At 49.4% G+C, this 19,887-nt stretch overlaps 2 protein-coding genes across 2 annotated transcripts in view; both read left to right on the top strand.

The window, feature by feature from the left end:
* The first annotated feature begins 437 nt into the window (after nt 1–437).
* Nucleotides 438–3,444, top strand: LOC135521334 (growth hormone secretagogue receptor type 1-like). Its single transcript, XM_064947249.1, has 3 exons — nt 438–1,766; nt 1,971–2,436; nt 2,612–3,444. Exons 1-3 carry the CDS (start codon nt 1,458–1,460, stop codon nt 2,890–2,892), a joined length of 1,056 nt encoding a protein of 351 aa, XP_064803321.1. The 5' UTR covers nt 438–1,457; the 3' UTR covers nt 2,893–3,444.
* Nucleotides 3,445–5,243: 1,799 nt separating this feature from the next.
* LOC135520710 (sorting nexin-27-like) overlaps nt 5,244–19,887 on the top strand; it is a 60,867-nt gene continuing 46,223 nt past the window's right edge. The window contains exon 1 of the mRNA XM_064946466.1: nt 5,244–5,482. Within this exon, the coding sequence (XP_064802538.1) occupies nt 5,472–5,482 (11 nt within the window). The 5' untranslated portion in view covers nt 5,244–5,471. The remainder of the gene's footprint in view (nt 5,483–19,887) is intronic.

Raw genomic sequence — 19,887 nt, 5'->3', positions numbered from 1 at the left:
CATCTCCCAGATTAACTCAATTGACATGGAATTGAGCCCAGATCTCCTAGATGTGTTGTGTTTTACATCTCCTAGATGTGTTTGTGTTTTACATCTCCTAGATGTGTTTGTGTTTTACATCTCCTAGATGTGTTGTTTTACATCTCCTAGATGTGTTGTGTTTTACATCTCCTAGATGGTTTGTGTTTTACACCTCCTAGATGTGTTGTGTTTTACACCTCCTAGATGTGTTGTGTTTTACACCTCCTAGATGTGTTGTGTTTTACACCTCCTAGATGTGTTTTACACCTCCTAGATGTGTTTTACACCTCCTAGATGTGTTGTGTTTTACACCTCCTAGATGTGTTGTGTTTTACACCTCCTAGATGTGTTGTGTTTTACACCTCCTAGATGTGTTGTGTTTTACACCTCCTAGATGTGTTGTGTTTTACACCTCCTAGATGTGGTTGTGTTTTACATCTCCTAGATGTGGTTGTGTTTTACACCTCCTAGATGTGTTGTGTTTTACACCTCCTAGATGTGGTTGTGTTTTACACCTCCTAGATGTGTTGTGTTTTACACCTCCTAGATGTGGTTGTGTTTTACACCTCCTAGATGTGGTTGTGTTTTACACCTCCTAGATGTGTTGTGTTTTACACCTCCTAGATGTGGTTGTGTTTTACACCTCCTAGATGTGGTTGTGTTTTACACCTCCTAGATGTGGTTGTGTTTTACACCTCCTAGATGTGGTTGTGTTTTACACCTCCTAGATGTGTTGTGTTTTACACCTCCTAGATGTGGTTGTGTTTTACACCTCCTAGATGTGGTTGTGTTTTACACCTCCTAGATGTGTTGTGTTTTACACCTCCTAGATGTGGTTGTGTTTTACACCTCCTAGATGTGGTTGTGTTTTACACCTCCTAGATGTGGTTGTGTTTTACACCTCCTAGATGTGGTTGTGTTTTACACCTCCTAGATGTGTTGTGTTTTACACCTCCTAGATGTGGTTGTGTTTTACACCTCCTAGATGTGGTTGTGTTTTACACCTCCTAGATGTGGTTGTGTTTTACACCTCCTAGATGTGTTGTGTTTTACACCTCCTAGATGTGGTTGTGTTTTACACCTCCTAGATGTGGTTGTGTTTTACACCTCCTAGATGTGTTGTGTTTTACACCTCCTAGATGTGGTTGTGTTTTACACCTCCTAGATGTGTTGTGTTTTACACCTCCTAGATGTGGTTGTGTTTTACACCTCCTAGATGTGGTTGTGTTTTACACCTCCTAGATGTGTGGTTCAGGATCATCTCCAGTTAGAATCCATCAGCCTACGTCACCCTGTGCTGTAACCTGGGTGATTATAGACCATCCACACTCTCTCTCTCACACACACACACACAGGCACGCTTGTACCATCTCAGCTCACCTCTCTCTCTCACGCACACACCCCAGTCTCTGAGACCCGGGCATCTCTCTCTGACCATGGACGTGTCAACGCTGGGCAGTGGGAGCAGCTGTTCAGAGGATTGTGTGCTAGGGTCTGGCTGTCTGGAGGACTGTGGGAACCAGAGTGACCAGACTGAATGGGAGGACTTCAGTGGGGCTGAGCTGGTGTGTGTGACAGCCGTGTGTGTGCTGCTGCTGGCCCTGGGCATCGCAGGAAATATGTTAACCATCCTGGTAGTTTGGCTCCGGCCACACCTGAGAAGCACCACCTACCTCTACCTGAGTAGTATGGCCGTCTCCGACCTCCTCATACTGCTTCTGATGCCTTTAGATCTGTACTACAAGGTAAGGGGGAGTCTCTCTAGCTATGGAGGTTCCGGCCCTGGGGGTTAGATGATATAGTGTCTGAGCTGGGTTGTGTGTGTGTGTGTAACCTTTCTGTGTGTCCGTCCCTCTAGCTGTGGAGGTTCCGGCCCTGGGGGTTAGATGATATAGTGTCTGAGCTGGGTTGTGTGTGTGTGTAACCTATCTGTGTGTCCGTCCCTCTAGCTGTGGAGGTTCCGGCCCTGGGATCTGGGTGATGCAGTGTGTAAGCTGAGTGTGTTCATCAGTGAGAGTTGTACCTACTCCTCCATCCTCCACATCACCGCCCTTTCTCTGGAGCGCTACCTCGCTGTCTGTCGACCACTCACAGCCAAGACCCTGGTCACACGGACCCGCGTCCGTACTCTCATTGGCTGCCTGTGGGTTGTGGCCGTGATCAGCGCCGGGCCGGTGTTTGCTATGGTAGGGGTAGAGGAGCTGGGGGGAGTTGAGGGGGAGAGCGAGTGTCGCTGTACGGACTACGCCATCTCCTCAGGCCTGCTGGGGGCCATGATGTGGCTCTCCAACCTCTACTTCCTGGTGCCGCTGGGCATTCTGGGAGTTGTGTATGGTCTGATCGGCAGGAAGCTTTGGCTCCGCCCACAACGCAGCAGCCGAGACCGCGCCCAGCGACACACCATCAAGATGCTGGGTGAGGCTGTGAGAGAGTGTCTGTATTTTAAAGTTACTTTGATTTACTGGTTTGGGCCTCAGCAATACTACAGCTAAGCAGCCATTGTGAACCAACTATATCACACATACAGTAATAATGAGTTCTAATGTCAACTCTTTCTGTCGCTCCATCCCATATTCTCCTCTCTCTCTAGGGATGATCGTGCTGGCGTTTGTTCTGTGTTGGCTGCCGTTCCACGTTGGTCGGACGTTGTTCTCTGTGACTCTGGGCTCCAGCGCTGATATGTACTACATCTCTCAGTACTTTAACCTGGTCTCCTTTGTGTTGTTCTACCTCAGTGCTGCTGTCAACCCTATCCTCTACAACACCATGTCAGCACGCTACCGCCACGCTGTCCGCAGCCTGCTGCGCTCACACACACCCCGCTCCCACCACCCCCCACTCACCCCACAACACTCTACCACCACCCTGTAACTCACACACACCCCGCTCCCACCACCCCCCACTCACCCCACAACACTCTACCACCACCCTGTAACTCACACACACCCCGCTCCCACCACCCCCCACTCACCCCACATCACTCTACCACCACCCTGTAACTCACACACACCCCGCTCCCACCACCCCCCACTCACCCCACAACACTCTACCACCACCCTGTAACTCACACACACCCCGCTCCCACCACCCCACAACACTCTACCACCACCCTGTAACTCACACACACCCCGCTTCTGCCACCCCCCACTCACCCCACAACACTACCAGCACCCTGTAACTCACACACACCCCACTCCCACTCACCCCACAACACTGTACCACCCCTCTGTAACTCACACAGAAAACCTTGGAGATGGATGGAGGAATAAGAGTTTGTTTAGAGGCACATTGTCTTTAGTGAGACATACTGTCAGATTTATTGTATAATATTTGGTTCATATATATTTGCCATTTTGATGACTGTTGGTTCTAAACCCCTGAAGGTGTGTGTGTTCTCAGAGTGATGTGTAATAAACTGTAATTCCAGCCTTTTGTCTTTGTGGTACTTTAGCTCTGGTGTGTGTGTTTCTGTGTCACCATGGTGACTGGTGAGGGTAAGAATGGCCCCTGGGGAGTATTGGCGGGTTGAAAGATTGATTCGAGGGGGTTACTGGGATTATTGGTTAATGTGAGGGAGGGAGGGATGTAAGGTGTGTGTGTAGCAGTAGGAGGTTGCAGCCTTTGAGTTGACAGCGTGCTCAGAGTTCCACTCTGTCTCATCACAGACTGACTGATTTAGCAGACTTGACACCTGCAAGCCCACCCACCCCACTCTCTCACACAGCTCCTGGGAAGCTCTTGGGGGGCCCCCATTCTAGGAAATCAGTGGCATCAATTAACAAGGGAGACAAGGACACTAGGGGCTACTGCAAACCTCCAGGCTCAGATCTGAATATCACAGCAAAGTTTTTTTAAAGGCCCTTTTTTCACATCACAGTACAACATATTCAGTCCTCTACTGTGCATTTGAGTATTTTGTATTAATGTACATTTTTTAAGTTCATCTAAATAAAACATTTGACTGATAATAAACCCTGCACTCTTCATTTGATTCACTTTCTTTCATGACAGACTCGCTCAACCTGTCATGATGGAGAGAGAGAATGAAAGAATCTGAAATGTGTGTATATTGTGTGTATCTTGGGCTCTGTGTTTCAGAGTAGAGTTTCTATTCAGCCCATCCATCCCTCTCTACCTGCCTAGCACCATCATGGACACTTGTCTTCTAGCCTCTGCTATTCTTCCTGCTTCCATTCTACTATACCTCTCAGGAGGAGAGCTGATAGATGTGGTATCAGGCCAATGGAAATACATTGTCCCCCAGCAAAATGAGTTGACATTTAGGTTATTGCTTATGTGTATTTTACACTGTTGTGGTAAAAATCAGAACATAATACTTGTCTGGATGTCAAGCCCAACACATATCATCGTCACCAATCAACTGCACTGCAGTTAAAGAACAACTGACTACCACCACTGACTTCCGTCTGCTAACTACACTACCAGCTTATACGAACGGGAGTTGGCATTTAAGTCACTTTTTTTAAACCTGAAAAGGAACAACTTCTAAATGTTATACAGCGAAAACAACCAAATATATCCAAATCGGACATTAGTAGATCTGTAAAGGGCCTGTTACAGGACATCAATCATGACCAGTGGCGACCCATCATTCAGGGCAGGTAGGTCTAAGTTTTGAGCCCTACATTTTTTGCAAAACAAATGGGCGGGCTTGCCTGTTTTGCATGTTCTTTTGGCATTAATAGGTGTCACACATCAGTTTTGTAAACAACGTTAAAAATATATATATACATATAATTGAGTTAATAAAGCTGCACAAACAGGTAGCTCCAAAATGCAGGTGTTTCAGCCTAGCTCAGTCCTTTCTGTAGTGGTGGGGCGGGCCAGCAGAAAATAGAAGCATTGCACAGTGATTGGCTCAGTGTTCTGTCACTCATGGGGATACTGTCTCCCGCCTTTAGTAAGGTTAGACATCAATAATGTGAACCCCTTGGATGCTGCACAGAGTTACATTAGAAGTGCCCTTCCAAGAAGGCTCACGGTCATTGGCCACAGAAATCACGTCAAATCACGTAGCTTTGATTGGACTGATCATGTCAACATCTTACTTTCACAATCTTAGCTTGCAGTCATCATCATGAATCAAGTCTACTGGCAAATCCTTTTTAATCATTGTCATATGAAGAGAAATAATGAAGAGAAAATATAGACAAAACGTATCGGTGCTCATCGGTCATTGGACATAAACATTACACAACAATTTGAAGATCGCAAATTCAACAATGAGTGGTTTGTAAGGAATCGGTGACAGTGACTAACTGCAAGCATTGCAACTGGGAAGTCGGGAATAATACATTTTGAACGGTCATTCAACTCGGAATTGTAAATACAGCATTTTTCTCTTTGATGACAACATTTGCCCACTGTTCAAGCACATCCCCACAACGCTAATCCAAAAATGTCTTATGCTGCTTCATAAATGATGTAGGATGCCAGAGAGGTATGTATACTGTAGCTAAGAAAGTAATACTAGTATACATAAGTGTATGCTGTGTAGTAAGCTGTTAGTTGCCCATGTGCCTTACCTTAATAATTTGGTCTATTTTTTCACCAATGGATCATTGTAAACACATCGTTCGTGGCCGGTGTTATGGGTGTAAGATGGCACAGTGATGCCATCTGTTGGTAAATGTTCATTACTGCAACTCTTGTATTTTACCGGGGTGCTTGAGATACCCGGATGGGTTGTGATGAACTGAACAAGACTGGTTACTCGCATCAATGCCTCTGTCTCGTCATTTAACATTCAAACAGCCGGTGTGTGCTTGTTTGCAAACTTTTTGCGTATAGCTTGACAGTGCTCCTGATAGTAGTACACTGTAAGAACAGCCCATGTTCTGAATTCTGTCGCTGAACATTTCAAAAGTGCTGAACAAATAGGTATACTGACCACGTCCGTTCTAGCTCGCTCACCACGTCCGTCCTAGCTCAATGACCACGTCCGTTCTAGCTCGCTCACCACGTCCGTCCTAGCTCAATGACCACGTCCGTTCTAGCTCGCTCACCACATCCGTCCTAGCTCACTGACCACGTCCGTCCTAGCTCACTGACCACGTCCGTTCTAGCTCGCTCACCACGTCCGTCCTAGCTCACTGACCACGTCCGTCCTAGCTCGCTCACCACGTTCGTTCTAGCTCGCTCACCACGTCCGTCCTAGCTCACTCACCACGTCCGCTCTAGCTCGCTCACCACGTCCGCTCTAGCTCGCTCACCACGTCCGTTTTATCTCGCTCACCACGTCCGTCCTAGCTCACTCACCACGTCCGTTCTAGGTCGCTCACCACGTCCGTCCTAGCTCACTCACCACGTCCGTTCTAGCTCGCTCACCACGTCCGTTCTAGCTCGCTCACCACGTCCGTTCTAGCTCGCTCACCACGTCCGTCCTAGCTCACTCACCACGTCCGCTCTAGCTCGCTCACCACGTCCGTCCTAGCTCACTCACCACGTCCGTTCTAGCTCGCTCACGACGTCCGTCCTAGCTCACTCACCACGTCCGTTCTAGCTCACTCACCACGTCCGTTCTAGCTCGCTCACCACGTCCGTTCGAGCTCGCTCACCACGTCCGTCCTAGCTCGCTCATCCGTCCTAGCTCACTCACCACTTCTGTCCTAGCTCGCTCACCACGTCCGTCCTAGCTCGCTCATCCGTCCTAGCTCACTCACCACGTCCGTCCTAGCTCCGTCACCACGTCCATCCTAGCTCGCTCACCACGTCCGTCCTAGCTCGCTCACCACGTCCGTCCTAGCTCGCTCACCACGTCCGTCCTAGCTCGCTCACCACATCCGTCCTAGCTCGCTCACCACGTCCGTCCAACCTGCTCACCACGTCCGTCCTAGCTCGCTCATCCATCCTAGTTCGCTCACCACGTCCGTCCTAGCTCGCTCACTACGCCCGTTCTAGCTCGCTCACCACGTCCGTTCGAGCTCGCTCACCACGTCCGTCCTAGCTCGCTCATCCGTCCTAGCTCGCTCACCACTTCTGTCCTAGCTCGCTCACCACGTCCGTCCTAGCTCGCTCATCCGTCCTAGCTCACTCACCACGTCCGTCCTAGCTCCGTCACCACGTCCGTCCTAGCTCGCTCACCACGTCCGTCCTAGCTCGCTCACCACGTCCGTCCTAGCTCGCTCACCACGTCCGTCCTAGCTCGCTCACCACATCCGTCCTAGCTCGCTCACCACGTCCGTCCAACCTGCTCACCACGTCCGTCCTAGCTCGCTCATCCATCCTAGCTCGCTCACCACGTCCGTCCTAGCTCGCTCACCCCGTCCTAGCTCGCTCACCACGTCCGTCCTAGCTCGCTCACCCCGTCCTAGCTCGCTCACCACGTCCTTCCTAGCTCGCTCACCACGTCCATCCTAGCTCACTCACCACGTCCGTCCTAGCTCCGTCACTACGTCCGTCCTAGCTCACTCACCACGTCCGTCCTAGCTCACTCACCACATCCGTCCTAGCTCGCTCACCACGTCCGTCCTAGCTCGCTCACCACGTCCGTCCTAGCTCACTCACCACGTCCGTCCTAGCTCCGTCACTACGTCCGTCCTAGCTCACTCACCACGTCCGTCCTAGCTCACTCACCACATCCGTCCTAGCTCGCTCACCACGTCCGTCCTAGCTCGCTCACCACGTCCGTCCTAGCTCGCTCACCACGTCCGTCCTAGCTCGCTCACCACATCCGTCCTAGCTCGCTCACCACGTCCGTCCTAGCTCGCTCACCACGTCCGTCCTAGCTCGCTCACTACATCCGTCCTAGCTTGCTCATCCGTCCTAGCTCGCTCACCACGTCCGTCCTAGCTCGCTTACTACGTCCGTCCTAGCTCGATCACCACGTCCGTCCTAGCTCGCTCATCCGTCCTAGCTCGCTCATCCGTCCTAGCTCGCTCACCACGTCCGTCCTAGCTCGCTCACTACGTCCGTCCTAGCTCACTCACCACGTCCGTCCTAGCTCCGTCACTACGTCCGTCCTAGCTCACTCACCACGTCCGTCCTAGCTCACTCACCACATCCGTCCTAGCTCGCTCACCACGTCCGTCCTAGCTCGCTCACCACGTCCGTCCTAGCTCGCTCACCACGTCCGTCCTAGCTCGCTCACCACGTCCGTCCTAGCTCGCTCACCACGTCCGTCCTAGCTCGCTCACTACATCCGTCCTAGCTTGCTCATCCGTCCTAGCTCGCTCACCACGTCCGTCCTAGCTCGCTTACTACGTCCGTCCTAGCTCGCTCACCACGTCCGTCCTAGCTCGCTCACCACGTCCGTCCTAGCTCGCTCACCACGTCCGTCCTAGCTCGCTCACCACGTCCGTCCTAGCTCGCTCACTACATCCGTCCTAGCTTGCTCATCCGTCCTAGCTCGCTCACCACGTCCGTCCTAGCTCGCTTACTACGTCCGTCCTAGCTCGCTCACCACGTCCGTCCTAGCTCGCTCACCCCGTCCTAGCTCGCTCACCACGTCCTTCCTAGCTCGCTCACCACGTCCGTCCTAGCTCGCTCACCACGTCCGTCCTAGCTCGCTCACTACGTCCGTCCTAGCTCGCTCATCCGTCCTAGCTCGCTCACCACGTCCGTCCTAGCTCGCTCACTACGTCCGTCCTAGCTCGCTCACCACGTCCGTCCAAGCTCGCTCACCACGTCCGTCCTAGCTCGCTCACCACGTCCGTCCTAGCTCGCTCACCACGTCCGTCCTAGCTCGCTCACCACGTCCGTCCTAGCTCACTCACCACGTCCGTCCTAGCTCCGTCACTACGTCCGTCCTAGCTCACTCACCACGTCCGTCCTAGCTCGCTCACCACATCCGTCCTAGCTCGCTCACCACTTCCGTCCTAGCTCGCTCACCACGTCCGTCCTAGCTCGCTCACCACGTCCGTCCTAGCTCGCTCACCACGTCCGTCCTAGCTCGCTCACCACGTCCGTCCTAGCTCGCTCACTACATCCGTCCTAGCTTGCTCATCCGTCCTAGCTCGCTCACCACGTCCGTCCTAGCTCGCTTACTACGTCCGTCCTAGCTCGATCACCACGTCCGTCCTAGCTCGCTCATCCGTCCTAGCTCGCTCATCCGTCCTAGCTCGCTCACCACGTCCGTCCTAGCTCGCTCACTACGTCCGTCCTAGCTCGCTCACCACGTCCGTCCTAGCTCGCTCACCACGTCCGTCCTAGCTCGCTCACCACGTCCGTCCTAGCTCGCTCACCACGTCCGCCCTAGCTCGCTCACCACGTCCGCCCTAGCTCGCTCACCACGTCCGCCCTAGCTCGCTCACCACGTCCGCCCTAGCTCGCTCACCACGTCCGCCCTAGCTCGCTCACCACGTCCGCCCTAGCTCGCTCACCACGTCCGCCCTAGCTCGCTCACCACGTCCGCCCTAGCTCGCTCACCACGTCCTCCCTAGCTCGCTCACCACGTCCGCCCTAGCTCGCTCACCACGTCCGTCATAGCTCGCTCAAGTTACGGATTGCCTTATCCGCTTGTTTTCCCCTTATGCCATAGTTTGTACTGTACATCTCAATTGTCAGTAGAAACCACATCTGTTTAATAAGCAAGTCAGCAATATCAGTTATGCTTTTTTAAAGGCAGTAAATGAGGGGGATAGATCCCAATGAGAACACACACCTACACACATTCACACACAAGTCTTGCCATACATCAAGAATTACTGGAGTGACCACCCTCTTAGAATCTTACCTGTGAAGGCCCCAGTAACCTTGAAACTTCACAGCTACGTTTCAAGTGTTAATGTCACATGCTCAAGTACAGTGACATTACTTTCTTGCAAACTCAAAACCCAACAATGCAATAATCAATAACAATGTAATACCAGAAAAAACACATGAGAAATAAGACCACAATAAGTAAGTAATATTATATACAGGGTCAGTTTTATGGAGGTCAGAGTGATGGAGGTAGATATATATAGAGGTAAGGTGACAGGGATACTGGAGTGATGGAGGTAGATATGTATAGAGGTAAGGTGACAGGGATACTGGAGTGATGGAGGTAGATATGTATAGAGGTAAGGTGACAGGGATACTGGAGTGATGGAGGTAGATATGTATAGGGGTAAGGTGACAGGGATACTGGAGTGATGGAGGTAGATATGTATAGGGGTAAGGTGACAGGGATACTGGAGTGATGGAGGTAGATATGTATAGAGGTAAGGTGACAGGGATACTGGAGTGATGGAGGTAGATATGTACAGTGGGGCAAATAAAGTATTTAGTCAGCCACCAATTGTGCAAGTTCTTCCACTTAAAAAGATGAGAGAGGCCTGTAATTTTCATCATAGGTACACTTCAACTATGACAGACAAAATGAGAAAGAAAATCCAGAAAATCACATTGTAGGATTTTTAATGAATTTATTTGCAAATTATGGTGGAAAATAAGCTCTTGACCTGCTCCACTGCAGCCCCGTCCATGTGGATAGGTGCTCCACTGCAGCCCCGTCCATGTGGATAGGTGCTCCACTGCAGCCCCGTCCATGTGGATAGGTGCTCCACTCCAGCCCCGTCCATGTGGATAGGTGCTCCACTGCAGCCCCGTCCATGTGGATAGGTGCTCCACTGCAGCCCCGTCCATGTGGATAGGTGCTCCACTGCAGCCCCGTCCATGTGGATAGGTGCTCCACTGCAGCCCCGTCCATGTGGATAGGGGCTCCACTGCAGCCCCGTCCATGTGGATAGGGGCTCCACTGCAGCCCCGTCCATGTGGATAGGGGCTCCACTGCAGCCCCGTCCATGTGGATAGGGGCTCCACTGCAGCCCCGTCCATGTGGATAGGGGCTCCACTGCAGCCCCGTCCATGTGGATAGGTGCTCCACTGCAGCCCCGTCCATGTGGATAGGTGCTCCACTGCAGCCCCGTCCATGTGGATAGGGGCTCCACTGCAGCCCCGTACATGTGGATAGGTGCTCCACTGCAGCCCCGTCCATGTGGATAGGTGCTCCACTGCAGCCCCGTCGATGTGGATAGTGGCTCCACTGCAGCCCCGTCCATGTGGATAGGTGCTCCACTGCAGCCCCGTACATGCGGATAGGTGTTCCACTGCAGCCCCGTCCATGTGGATAGGTGTTCCACTGCAGCCCCGTCCATGTGGATAGGTGCTCCACTGCAGCCCCGTCCATGTGGATAGGTGCTCCACTGCAGCCCCGTCCATGTGGATTGGGGCTCCACTGCAGCCCCGTCCATGTGGATAGGTGCTCCACTGCAGCCCCGTCCATGTGGATAGGTGCTCCACTGCAGCCCCGTCCATGTGGATTGGGGCTCCACTGCAGCCCCGTCCATGTGGATAGGGGCTCCACTGCAGCCCCGTCCATGTGGATAGGGGCTCCACTGCAGCCCCGTCCATGTGGATAGGGGCTCCACTGCAGCCCCGTCCATGTGGATAGGGGCTCCACTGCAGCCCCGTCCTTGTGGATAGGTGCTCCACTGCAGCCCCGTACATGTGGATAGGGGCTCCACTGCAGCCCCGTCCATGTGGATAGGTGCTCCACTGCAGCCCCGTCCATGTGGATAGGTGCTCTACTGCAGCCCCGTCCATGTGGATAGGGGCTCCACTGCAGCCCCGTCCATGTGGATAGGGGCTCCACTGCAGCCCCGTCCATGTGGATAGGTGCTCCACTGCAGCCCCGTCCATGTGGATAGGTGCTCCACTGCAGCCCCGTCCATGTGGATAGGGGCTCCACTGCAGCCCCGTCCATGTGGATAGGTGCTCCACTGCAGCCCCGTCCATGTGGATAGGTGCTCCACTGCAGCCCCGTCCATGTGGATAGGTGCTCCACTGCAGCCCCGTCCATGTGGATAGGTGCTCCACTGCAGCCCCGTCCATGTGGATAGGTGCTCCACTGCAGCCCCGTCCATGTGGATAGGTGCTCCACTGCAGCCCCGTCCATGTGGATAGGGGCTCCACTGCAGCCCCGTCCATGTGGATAGGTGCTCCACTGCAGCCCCGTCCATGTGGATAGGTGCTCCACTGCAGCCCCGTCCATGTGGATAGGGGCTCCACTGCAGCCCCGTCCATGTGGATAGGTGCTCCACTGCGGCCCCGTCCATGTGGATAGGTGCTCCACTGCAGCCCCGTCCATGTGGATAGGGGCTCCACTGCAGCCCCGTCCATGTGGATAGGTGCTCCACTGCAGCCCCGTCCATGTGGATAGGGGCTCCACTGCAGCCCCGTTCATGTGGATAGGGGCTCCACTGCAGTCCTTTCGATGTGGATAGGGGCTCCACTGCAGCCCCGTTCATGTGGATAGGGGCTCCACTGCAGTCCTTTCGATGTGGATAGGGGCGTGCTCGCTCCCCCGTTTCCTGCAGTCTATGATCCGCATCTTGGTCTTACTGACGTTGAGGGAGAGATTGATTCTCCGGCACCACACTGCCAGGTCACTGACCTCCTCCCTTTAGGCTGACTCAGCGTCGCCGGTGATCAGGCCTACCACCGTCGTGTCGTCAGCAAACTTGAGGGTGTTGGAGTCGTGATTGGCCACGCAGTCGTGGATGAACAGGGAGTACAGGAGAGGACTAACCACACACCCCTGTGGGGCCCCAGTGTTGAGGGTCAGCGTGGCAGAGGTGATGTTGCCTATCCTCAGCATCTGGGGTCGGACGGTCAAGAAGTCCAGGATCCAGTTGCAGAGGGAGGTGTTCAGACCCAGGGTCCTAAGCTTGGTGATGAGCTTGGAAGGGACAATGGTGTTGAACACTGAGCTATAGTCAATGAACAGCATTCTCACATAGGTATTCCTCTTATCTAGTTGGGTGAGGTCAGTGTGGAGAGCAAATGGAGTTGGACTAGGGAAGAGTTCCCCAAATTTGGCCCGTGGGGAATTTTATTTGGCCCCCCCAAGTTTTCTGTGCCCAAATAAAAACGTTGGGGATTTTTAATTCTTGGACATAAAAGACGAGGAAATAAAAAACACAAGGAAATCTGCTCAAGTTATTTTAATTGAAGAAATCTGTTCCCAAGTATTCCCACGCATAATAGAGAGAAGATGTGATTGTATATAAATGTAAGCAAGGTTATTATTATTGAAATTATTGTTTTAGTCAAACATTATATCTATTTGGGCTTCTCACGGTCTTTGCATCTACAAATGATAAGTAATTATGTTCCGGCCCCCCGACCATCCACGCAAGAAAAAAATTAAACCTGTGGTTTGGGATGGTGGAGTTAATGTGTTCCATAATCAGCCTCTCAAAGCACTTCCTGGTTACAGAAGTGAGTGGTACAGGGGGGTAGTCATTGTGGCATGAAGCCTTAGAGCTCTTGGGGACAGGAATGATGGTGGTGGTCACCAGCTGTTTCTGTAACACCACAGTGTGATACTGCCTTTTGTTTGATTGATATTCAAACTGTTGATGAGGCATTAGAGTATATCCAAAAATTATACCATCTATTCCAGCTTCAGAAGTGTTTCACCTACTGCCTGTCTGACCTTTATTTGAAGTTTTCTTTTGTTAAACAAGCTTCAGTCTCTGTAATAACTATTGTATGTTCTCATTTACTATTCAGAAATTGTGACTCTCAGATGTTTAAATAATGACTTGGAAAAAAGATAATATGATTTTTTATGCCATGTGTGGATTTCCATTTGTTGATTAATTTATTATTTTACACATTTGGAATAAACCGATTCCATTAGGAATAAACCAATACCATTAGAATAAACAAATTATCTTAGCCATTTGTATCATGCCTTTGTTTAGGCTTCTAGATGTGGATGTTAAGCTGATTGTCAAGTATTTTATCATGTAGTTTCTTCAATAGCATTAAGAACAAAGTGGGGAATCAATGAAATCAGTATCAATCTCAGTGGGCTCGTTTGAGTGATGCAACCGACTGCAGAAAAGTTTAGTGAGGTTGGTGCTTCTGCAACAGCCGACAGTCAGACACTGATGTGGTTTCCCAACAGCAAGGCACAGTGCAGTGGCAGTGTTGCCATCGTTTATGTACTTACACTTTTTTTGTACTGTCTAAATAATTTCCAACCCACGTATCGCAAACTCACAAACTTTCAATGTATTGTATTATTTATTTTATATATTGCGCAGAATGGCTAATAAGAAGAAAAGATTAAGATGGCAAAAGAACACAGACACTGGACAGAGGAATTCTGCCTAGAAGGCCAGCATCCCGGAGTCGCCTCTTCACTGTTGAGACGAGTGTTTTGCAGGTTCTATTTAATGAAGCTGCCAGTTGAGGACTTGTGAGGCGTCTACTTCTCAAACTAGACACTCTAATGTACTTGACCTCTTGCTCGGTTGTGCAGTGGGGCCTCCCTCCTCTTTCTATTCTTGTTAGAGCTAGTTTGCGTTGTTAGTGTAACAGGTCCATGTAGCCATGCCTAAACACAGCTATATCAACACCCTTCTAGTGTAACAGGTCCATGTAGCCATGCCTAAACACAGCTATATCAACACCCTTCTAGTGTAACAGGTCCATGTTGCCATGTCTAAACACAGCTATATCAACACCCTTCTAGTGTAACAGGTCCATGTAGCCATGCCTAAACACAGCTATATCAACACCCTTCTAGTCAATGTAACAGGCCCATGTTGCCATGTCTAAACACAGCTATATCAACACCCTTCTATTGTAACAGGTCCATGTAGTCATGTCTAAACACAGCTATATCAACACCCTTCTAGTCAATGTAACAGGTCCATGTAGCCATGCCTAAACACAGCTATATCAACACCCTTCTGGTCAATGTAACAGGTCCATGTAGCCATGTCTAAACACAGCTCTATCAACACCCTTCTAGTGTAACAGGTCCATGTAGCCATGTCTAAACACAGCTATATCAACACCCTTCTAGTCAATGTAACAGGTCCATGTTGCCATGTCTAAACACAGCTATATCAACACCCTTCTAGTGTAACAGGTCCATGTAGCCATGCCTAAACACAGCTATATCAACACCCTTCTATTGTAACAGGTCCATGTAGCCATGTCTAAACACAGCTATATCAACACCCTTCTAGTGTAACAGGTCCATGTAGCCATGTCTAAACACAGCTATATCAACACCCTTCTAGTGTAACAGGTCCATGTAGCCATGTCTAAACACAGCTATATCAACACCCTTCTAGTGTAACAGGTCCATGTAGCCATGCCTAAACACAGCTATATCAACACCCTTCTAGTCAATGTAACAGGCCCATGTTGCCATGTCTAAACACAGCTATATCAACACCCTTCTATTGTAACAGGTCCATGTAGTCATGTCTAAACACAGCTATATCAACACCCTTCTTGTGTAACAGGTCCATGTAGCCATGCCTAAACACAGCTATATCAACACCCTTCTAGTGTAACAGGTCCATGTAGTCATGCCTAAACACAGCTATATCAACACCCTTCTAGTGTAACAGGTCCATGTAGCCATGCCTAAACACAGCTATATCAACACCCTTCTAGTGTAACAGGTCCATGTAGTCATGCCTAAACACAGCTATATCAACACCCTTCTAGTGTAACAGGTCCATGTAGCCATGCCTAAACACAGCTATATCAACACCCTTCTAGTGTAACAGGTCCATGTAGCCATGCCTAAACACAGCTATATCAACACCCTTCTAGTCAATGTAACAGGTCCATGTAGCCATGCCTAAACACAGCTATATCAACACCCTTCTAGTGTAACAGGTCCATGTAGCCATGCCTAAACACAGCTATATCAACACCCTTCTAGTGTAACAGGTCCATGTAGCCATGCCTAAACACAGCTATATCAACACCCTTCTATTGTAACAGGTCCATGTAGCCATGCCTAAACACAGCTATATCAACACCCTTCTAGTGTAACAGGTCCATGTAGCCATGCCTAAACACAGCTATATCAACACCCTTCTAGTGTAACAGGTCCATGTAGCCATGCCTAAACACAGCTATATCAACACCCTTCTAGTGTAACAGGTCCATGTAGCCATGCCTAAACACAGCTATATCAACACCCTTCTAGTGTAACAGGTCCATGTAGACATGCCTAAACACAGCTATATCAACACCCTTCTAGTGTAACAGGTCCATGTAGCCATGCCTAAACACAGCTATATCAACACCCTTCTAGTGTAACAGGTCCATGTAGCCACCACACCACTCTCCTCCAGGTCTCACTCTGTTTGGACTTGACACCACTCTCCTCCAGGTCTCACTCTGTTTGCACTTGACACCACTCTCCTCCAGGTCTCACTCTGTTTGCACTTGACACCACTCTCCTCCAGGTCTCACTCTGTTTGCACTTGACACCAATCTTCTTCGACACCCCATGTCCATTTTTACCACCATCATCCTCAAATCCAACCTCTGCTTTCCTCATTTTCTTCAACCACTTCCTCCTCTTTTTCTCCCCTCCATTATTCCTCAGAAATCCACCTTTGTGTCTAAAACATGTGAATACCAATTCATGTAAAACCCACAATAGCAAAGAGGACTAAATAAGATTACATAACCTTGCCTACTGGCTATACTAATGATCTGCTGTCCAGAGCGTAACAGCAATCGATGTGTTCTCGCAATAAATTCAATTGAAAGAAAGTCATGCTTCTTGCTTAGCCAGTACCATTTCCTCCCGATTCGGCCCATACGAGACCTCTGCCTTGCTAGCACACATGACTGCCCTCTTGAAGCATCTTACCAGTCAGCTCCACGTGACAAGCTAGCCAGTCACTGGCGAAAGTGGAGACACCTCAAGCTGAGGAGTAAGTTTCACACATCCCCATGTGTTACATAAACTCACTGTTGACTCAAGATATACTAATCAGTCAGTCTCTGAAACTTCTCAAAAAGCCAGCCCAAAATAATACAGTTAGCTAGGGTAGCTACAAGTCAAGTTGGCTATTTGAAGTAGATTACTCGCCCACAAACACAAACAAGCATTATCAAGAATTCCTAGCTTTACCATCTAACTTAGTTAGCTAGTTATAACTAGTGAGCTAGACTGTTGGTTTATAAAAGTCAAAGAAGGCTTAATTTGTCTTTATCAATTTCTCATGCATTTAAATGGATAGACAAATAAACCACTAATGTAGCCATCTAGCTTCTTACCTTTGCCTTGTTTCGGCAGTCTAGTCCAGATCATCATAGCCCTGGTGAGTAATGCTAAACTTGAGACAGGCATTTGTAGTTCTGTATGATAGCCACAAATAGCAGCTAATTTGCAATTCATTTTTGGGGGGGTAAATACCGGCAATTATATTTATAAAAGTCACCTTGTTCAAGAGAGATTTACACAGTTATCAAAACGTCCCGCCATGGTAAGTCTACATGAAACACAGACCTTATTTGAAGTGTTCCTAAAATCCCCTATAAGAAGAATGTATGGTAAAACAACTATTGGAACCATCTCTGTGTTTGACTGCTAGGTTTTATGGGTATTATGATTCATACGATGGTACTCTATCGCCACATTCACATGCTAGATGGAACTAGGAAATGTTGAAATTTCCAACTTGCTGATTTGTTGAACTCGGCAAGTGTATAACTACAACCAGTTAGCAAGTCGGACATTTCAGAGTTTCCTAGTTCGGACAAGGACATAAAAGCGGCATATGCAACATACTTTGGAAGGCGTGACCCTATGGTGTCAATATCATGCCAAATGTATTCGTGAACTCACAGCATACATTTTGTATTTAAGTATCATGATCTGTACAAATAAGTACCAATCCACAAATGTAAATCACCAAAACAAATGTAAATCACTTTCCACAAATCTAAATCACTTTCCACAAATCTAAATCCCTTTACACAAATGTAAATCACTATCCACAAATGCAGTTTACTATCACAAACAAAAAAAGTTCCCACGCGTGTAAAAACTAAAGTTCTCACATGTAGAAAGAGATGTGTAGTCGTAGAAAAAAGGTTCTTAAGCATAAAAGGTGATTTGACGCCATAGAAAAAAGTTATCACAAGTAGAAAGTGATGTGTCGTCGTAGAAAAAAGGTTTGTACCCATAGAAAGTGATTTCTATAAATCGCTGGCAGCCTCTCGCTTGGCCATGTTGATGCCTGCCTTTCAACGCTGCAGAAATTATAGTATGGTAACCATAATATGTTAACCATATGTGTAGCCATAGTATTGTCATGCCCTAAAACGGCCCTCCTCTGAGACTATCACAGTGCAGGTGCATTTATACGGAGACTTGATTACACACAGGTGGATTGTATTTATCATCATTAGTCATTTAGGTCAACATTGGATCATTCAGAGATCCTCACTGAACTGGAGAGAGTTTGCTGCACTGAAAGTAAAGGGGCTGAATAATTTTGCACGCCCAATTTTTCAGTTTTTGATTTGTTAAAAAAGTTTGAAATATCCAATAAATGTCGTTCCACTTCATGATGGTGTCCCACTTGTTGTTGATTCTTCACCAAAAAATACAGTTTTATATCTTTATGTTTGAAGCCTGAAATGTGGCAAAAGGTCGCAAAGTTCAAGGGGGCCGAATACTTTCGCAAGGCACTGTACCTACTGGAGCCGTACCTACTGGAGCGCGTGCTACGCGTGGGTGTTGTTATGGTGACCAGAGAGATATACCTACTGGAGCGTGTGCTACGGGTGGGTGTTGTTATGGTGACCAGTGAGATATACCTACTGGAGCGCGTGCTACGGGTGGGTGTTGTTATGGTGACCAGTGAGATATACCTACTGGAGCGCGTGCTACGGGTGGGTGTTGTTATGGGGACCAGTGACATATACCTGCTGGAGCGCGTGCTACGGATGGGTGTTGTTATGGTGACCAGTGAGATATACCTGCTGGAGCGCGTGCTACGGGTGGGTGTTGCTATCTGAACCAGTGAGATATACCTGCTGGAGCGCGTGCTACGGGTGGGTGTTGTCATGGTGACCAGTGACATATACCTGCTGGAGCGCGTGCTACGGGTGGGTGTTGTTATGGTGACCAGTGATATATACCTGCTGGAGCGCGTGCTACGGGTGGGTGTTGTTATCTGACCAGTGAGATATAACTACTGGAGCGCGTGCTACAGGTTGGTGTTGTTATGGTGACCAGTGAGATATACCTACTGGAGCGCGTGCTACGGGTGGGTGTTGTTATGGTGACCAGTGAGATATACCTACTGGAGCGCGTGCTACTGGTGGGTGTTGTTATGGTGACCAGTGAGATATACCTGCTGGAGCGCGTCCTACGGGTGGGTGTTGTTATGGTGACCAGTGAGATATACCTGCTGGAGTGCGTGCTACTTGTGGGTGTTGCTATCAGACCAGTGAGATATACCTGCTGGAGCGCGTGCTACGGGTGGGTGTTGCTATCTGACCAGTGAGATATACCTGCTGGAGCGCGTGCTACGGGTGGGTGTTGTTATGGTGACCAGTGAGATATACCTACTGGAGCGCGTGCTACGGGTGGGTGTTGTTATGGTGACCAGTGAGATATACCTACTGGAGCGCGTGCTACGGGTGGGTGTTGTTATGGTGACCAGTGAGATATACCTACTGGAGCGCGTGCTACGGCTGGGTGTTGTTATCTGATCAGTGAGATATACCTACTGGAGCGCGTGCTACAGGTGGGTGTTGTTATGGTGACCAGTGAGATATACCTACTGGAGCGCGTGCCACGGGTGGGTGTTGTTATGGTGACCAGTGAGATATACCTGTTGGAGCGTAAATGTCGTTCCACTTCATGATTGTGTCCCACTTGTTGTTGATTCTTCACAAAAAAATACAGTTTTATATATTTATGTTTGAAGCCTGAAATGTGGCAAAAGGTCGCAAAGTTCAAGCGGGCCGAATACTTTCGCAAGGCACTGTATATATATCAATGATGTCGCTCTTGCTGCTGGTGATTCTCTGATCTACCTCTACACAGACGACACCATTCTGTATACATCTGGC

The sequence above is a fragment of the Oncorhynchus masou genome, chromosome 29 (genome assembly GCF_036934945.1).
Source record: "Oncorhynchus masou masou isolate Uvic2021 chromosome 29, UVic_Omas_1.1, whole genome shotgun sequence".
NCBI lineage: Eukaryota > Metazoa > Chordata > Actinopteri > Salmoniformes > Salmonidae > Oncorhynchus > Oncorhynchus masou.
The sequence above is the reverse complement of the archived record's forward strand: the minus strand, read 5'-3'. Positions and strand labels throughout refer to the sequence as shown.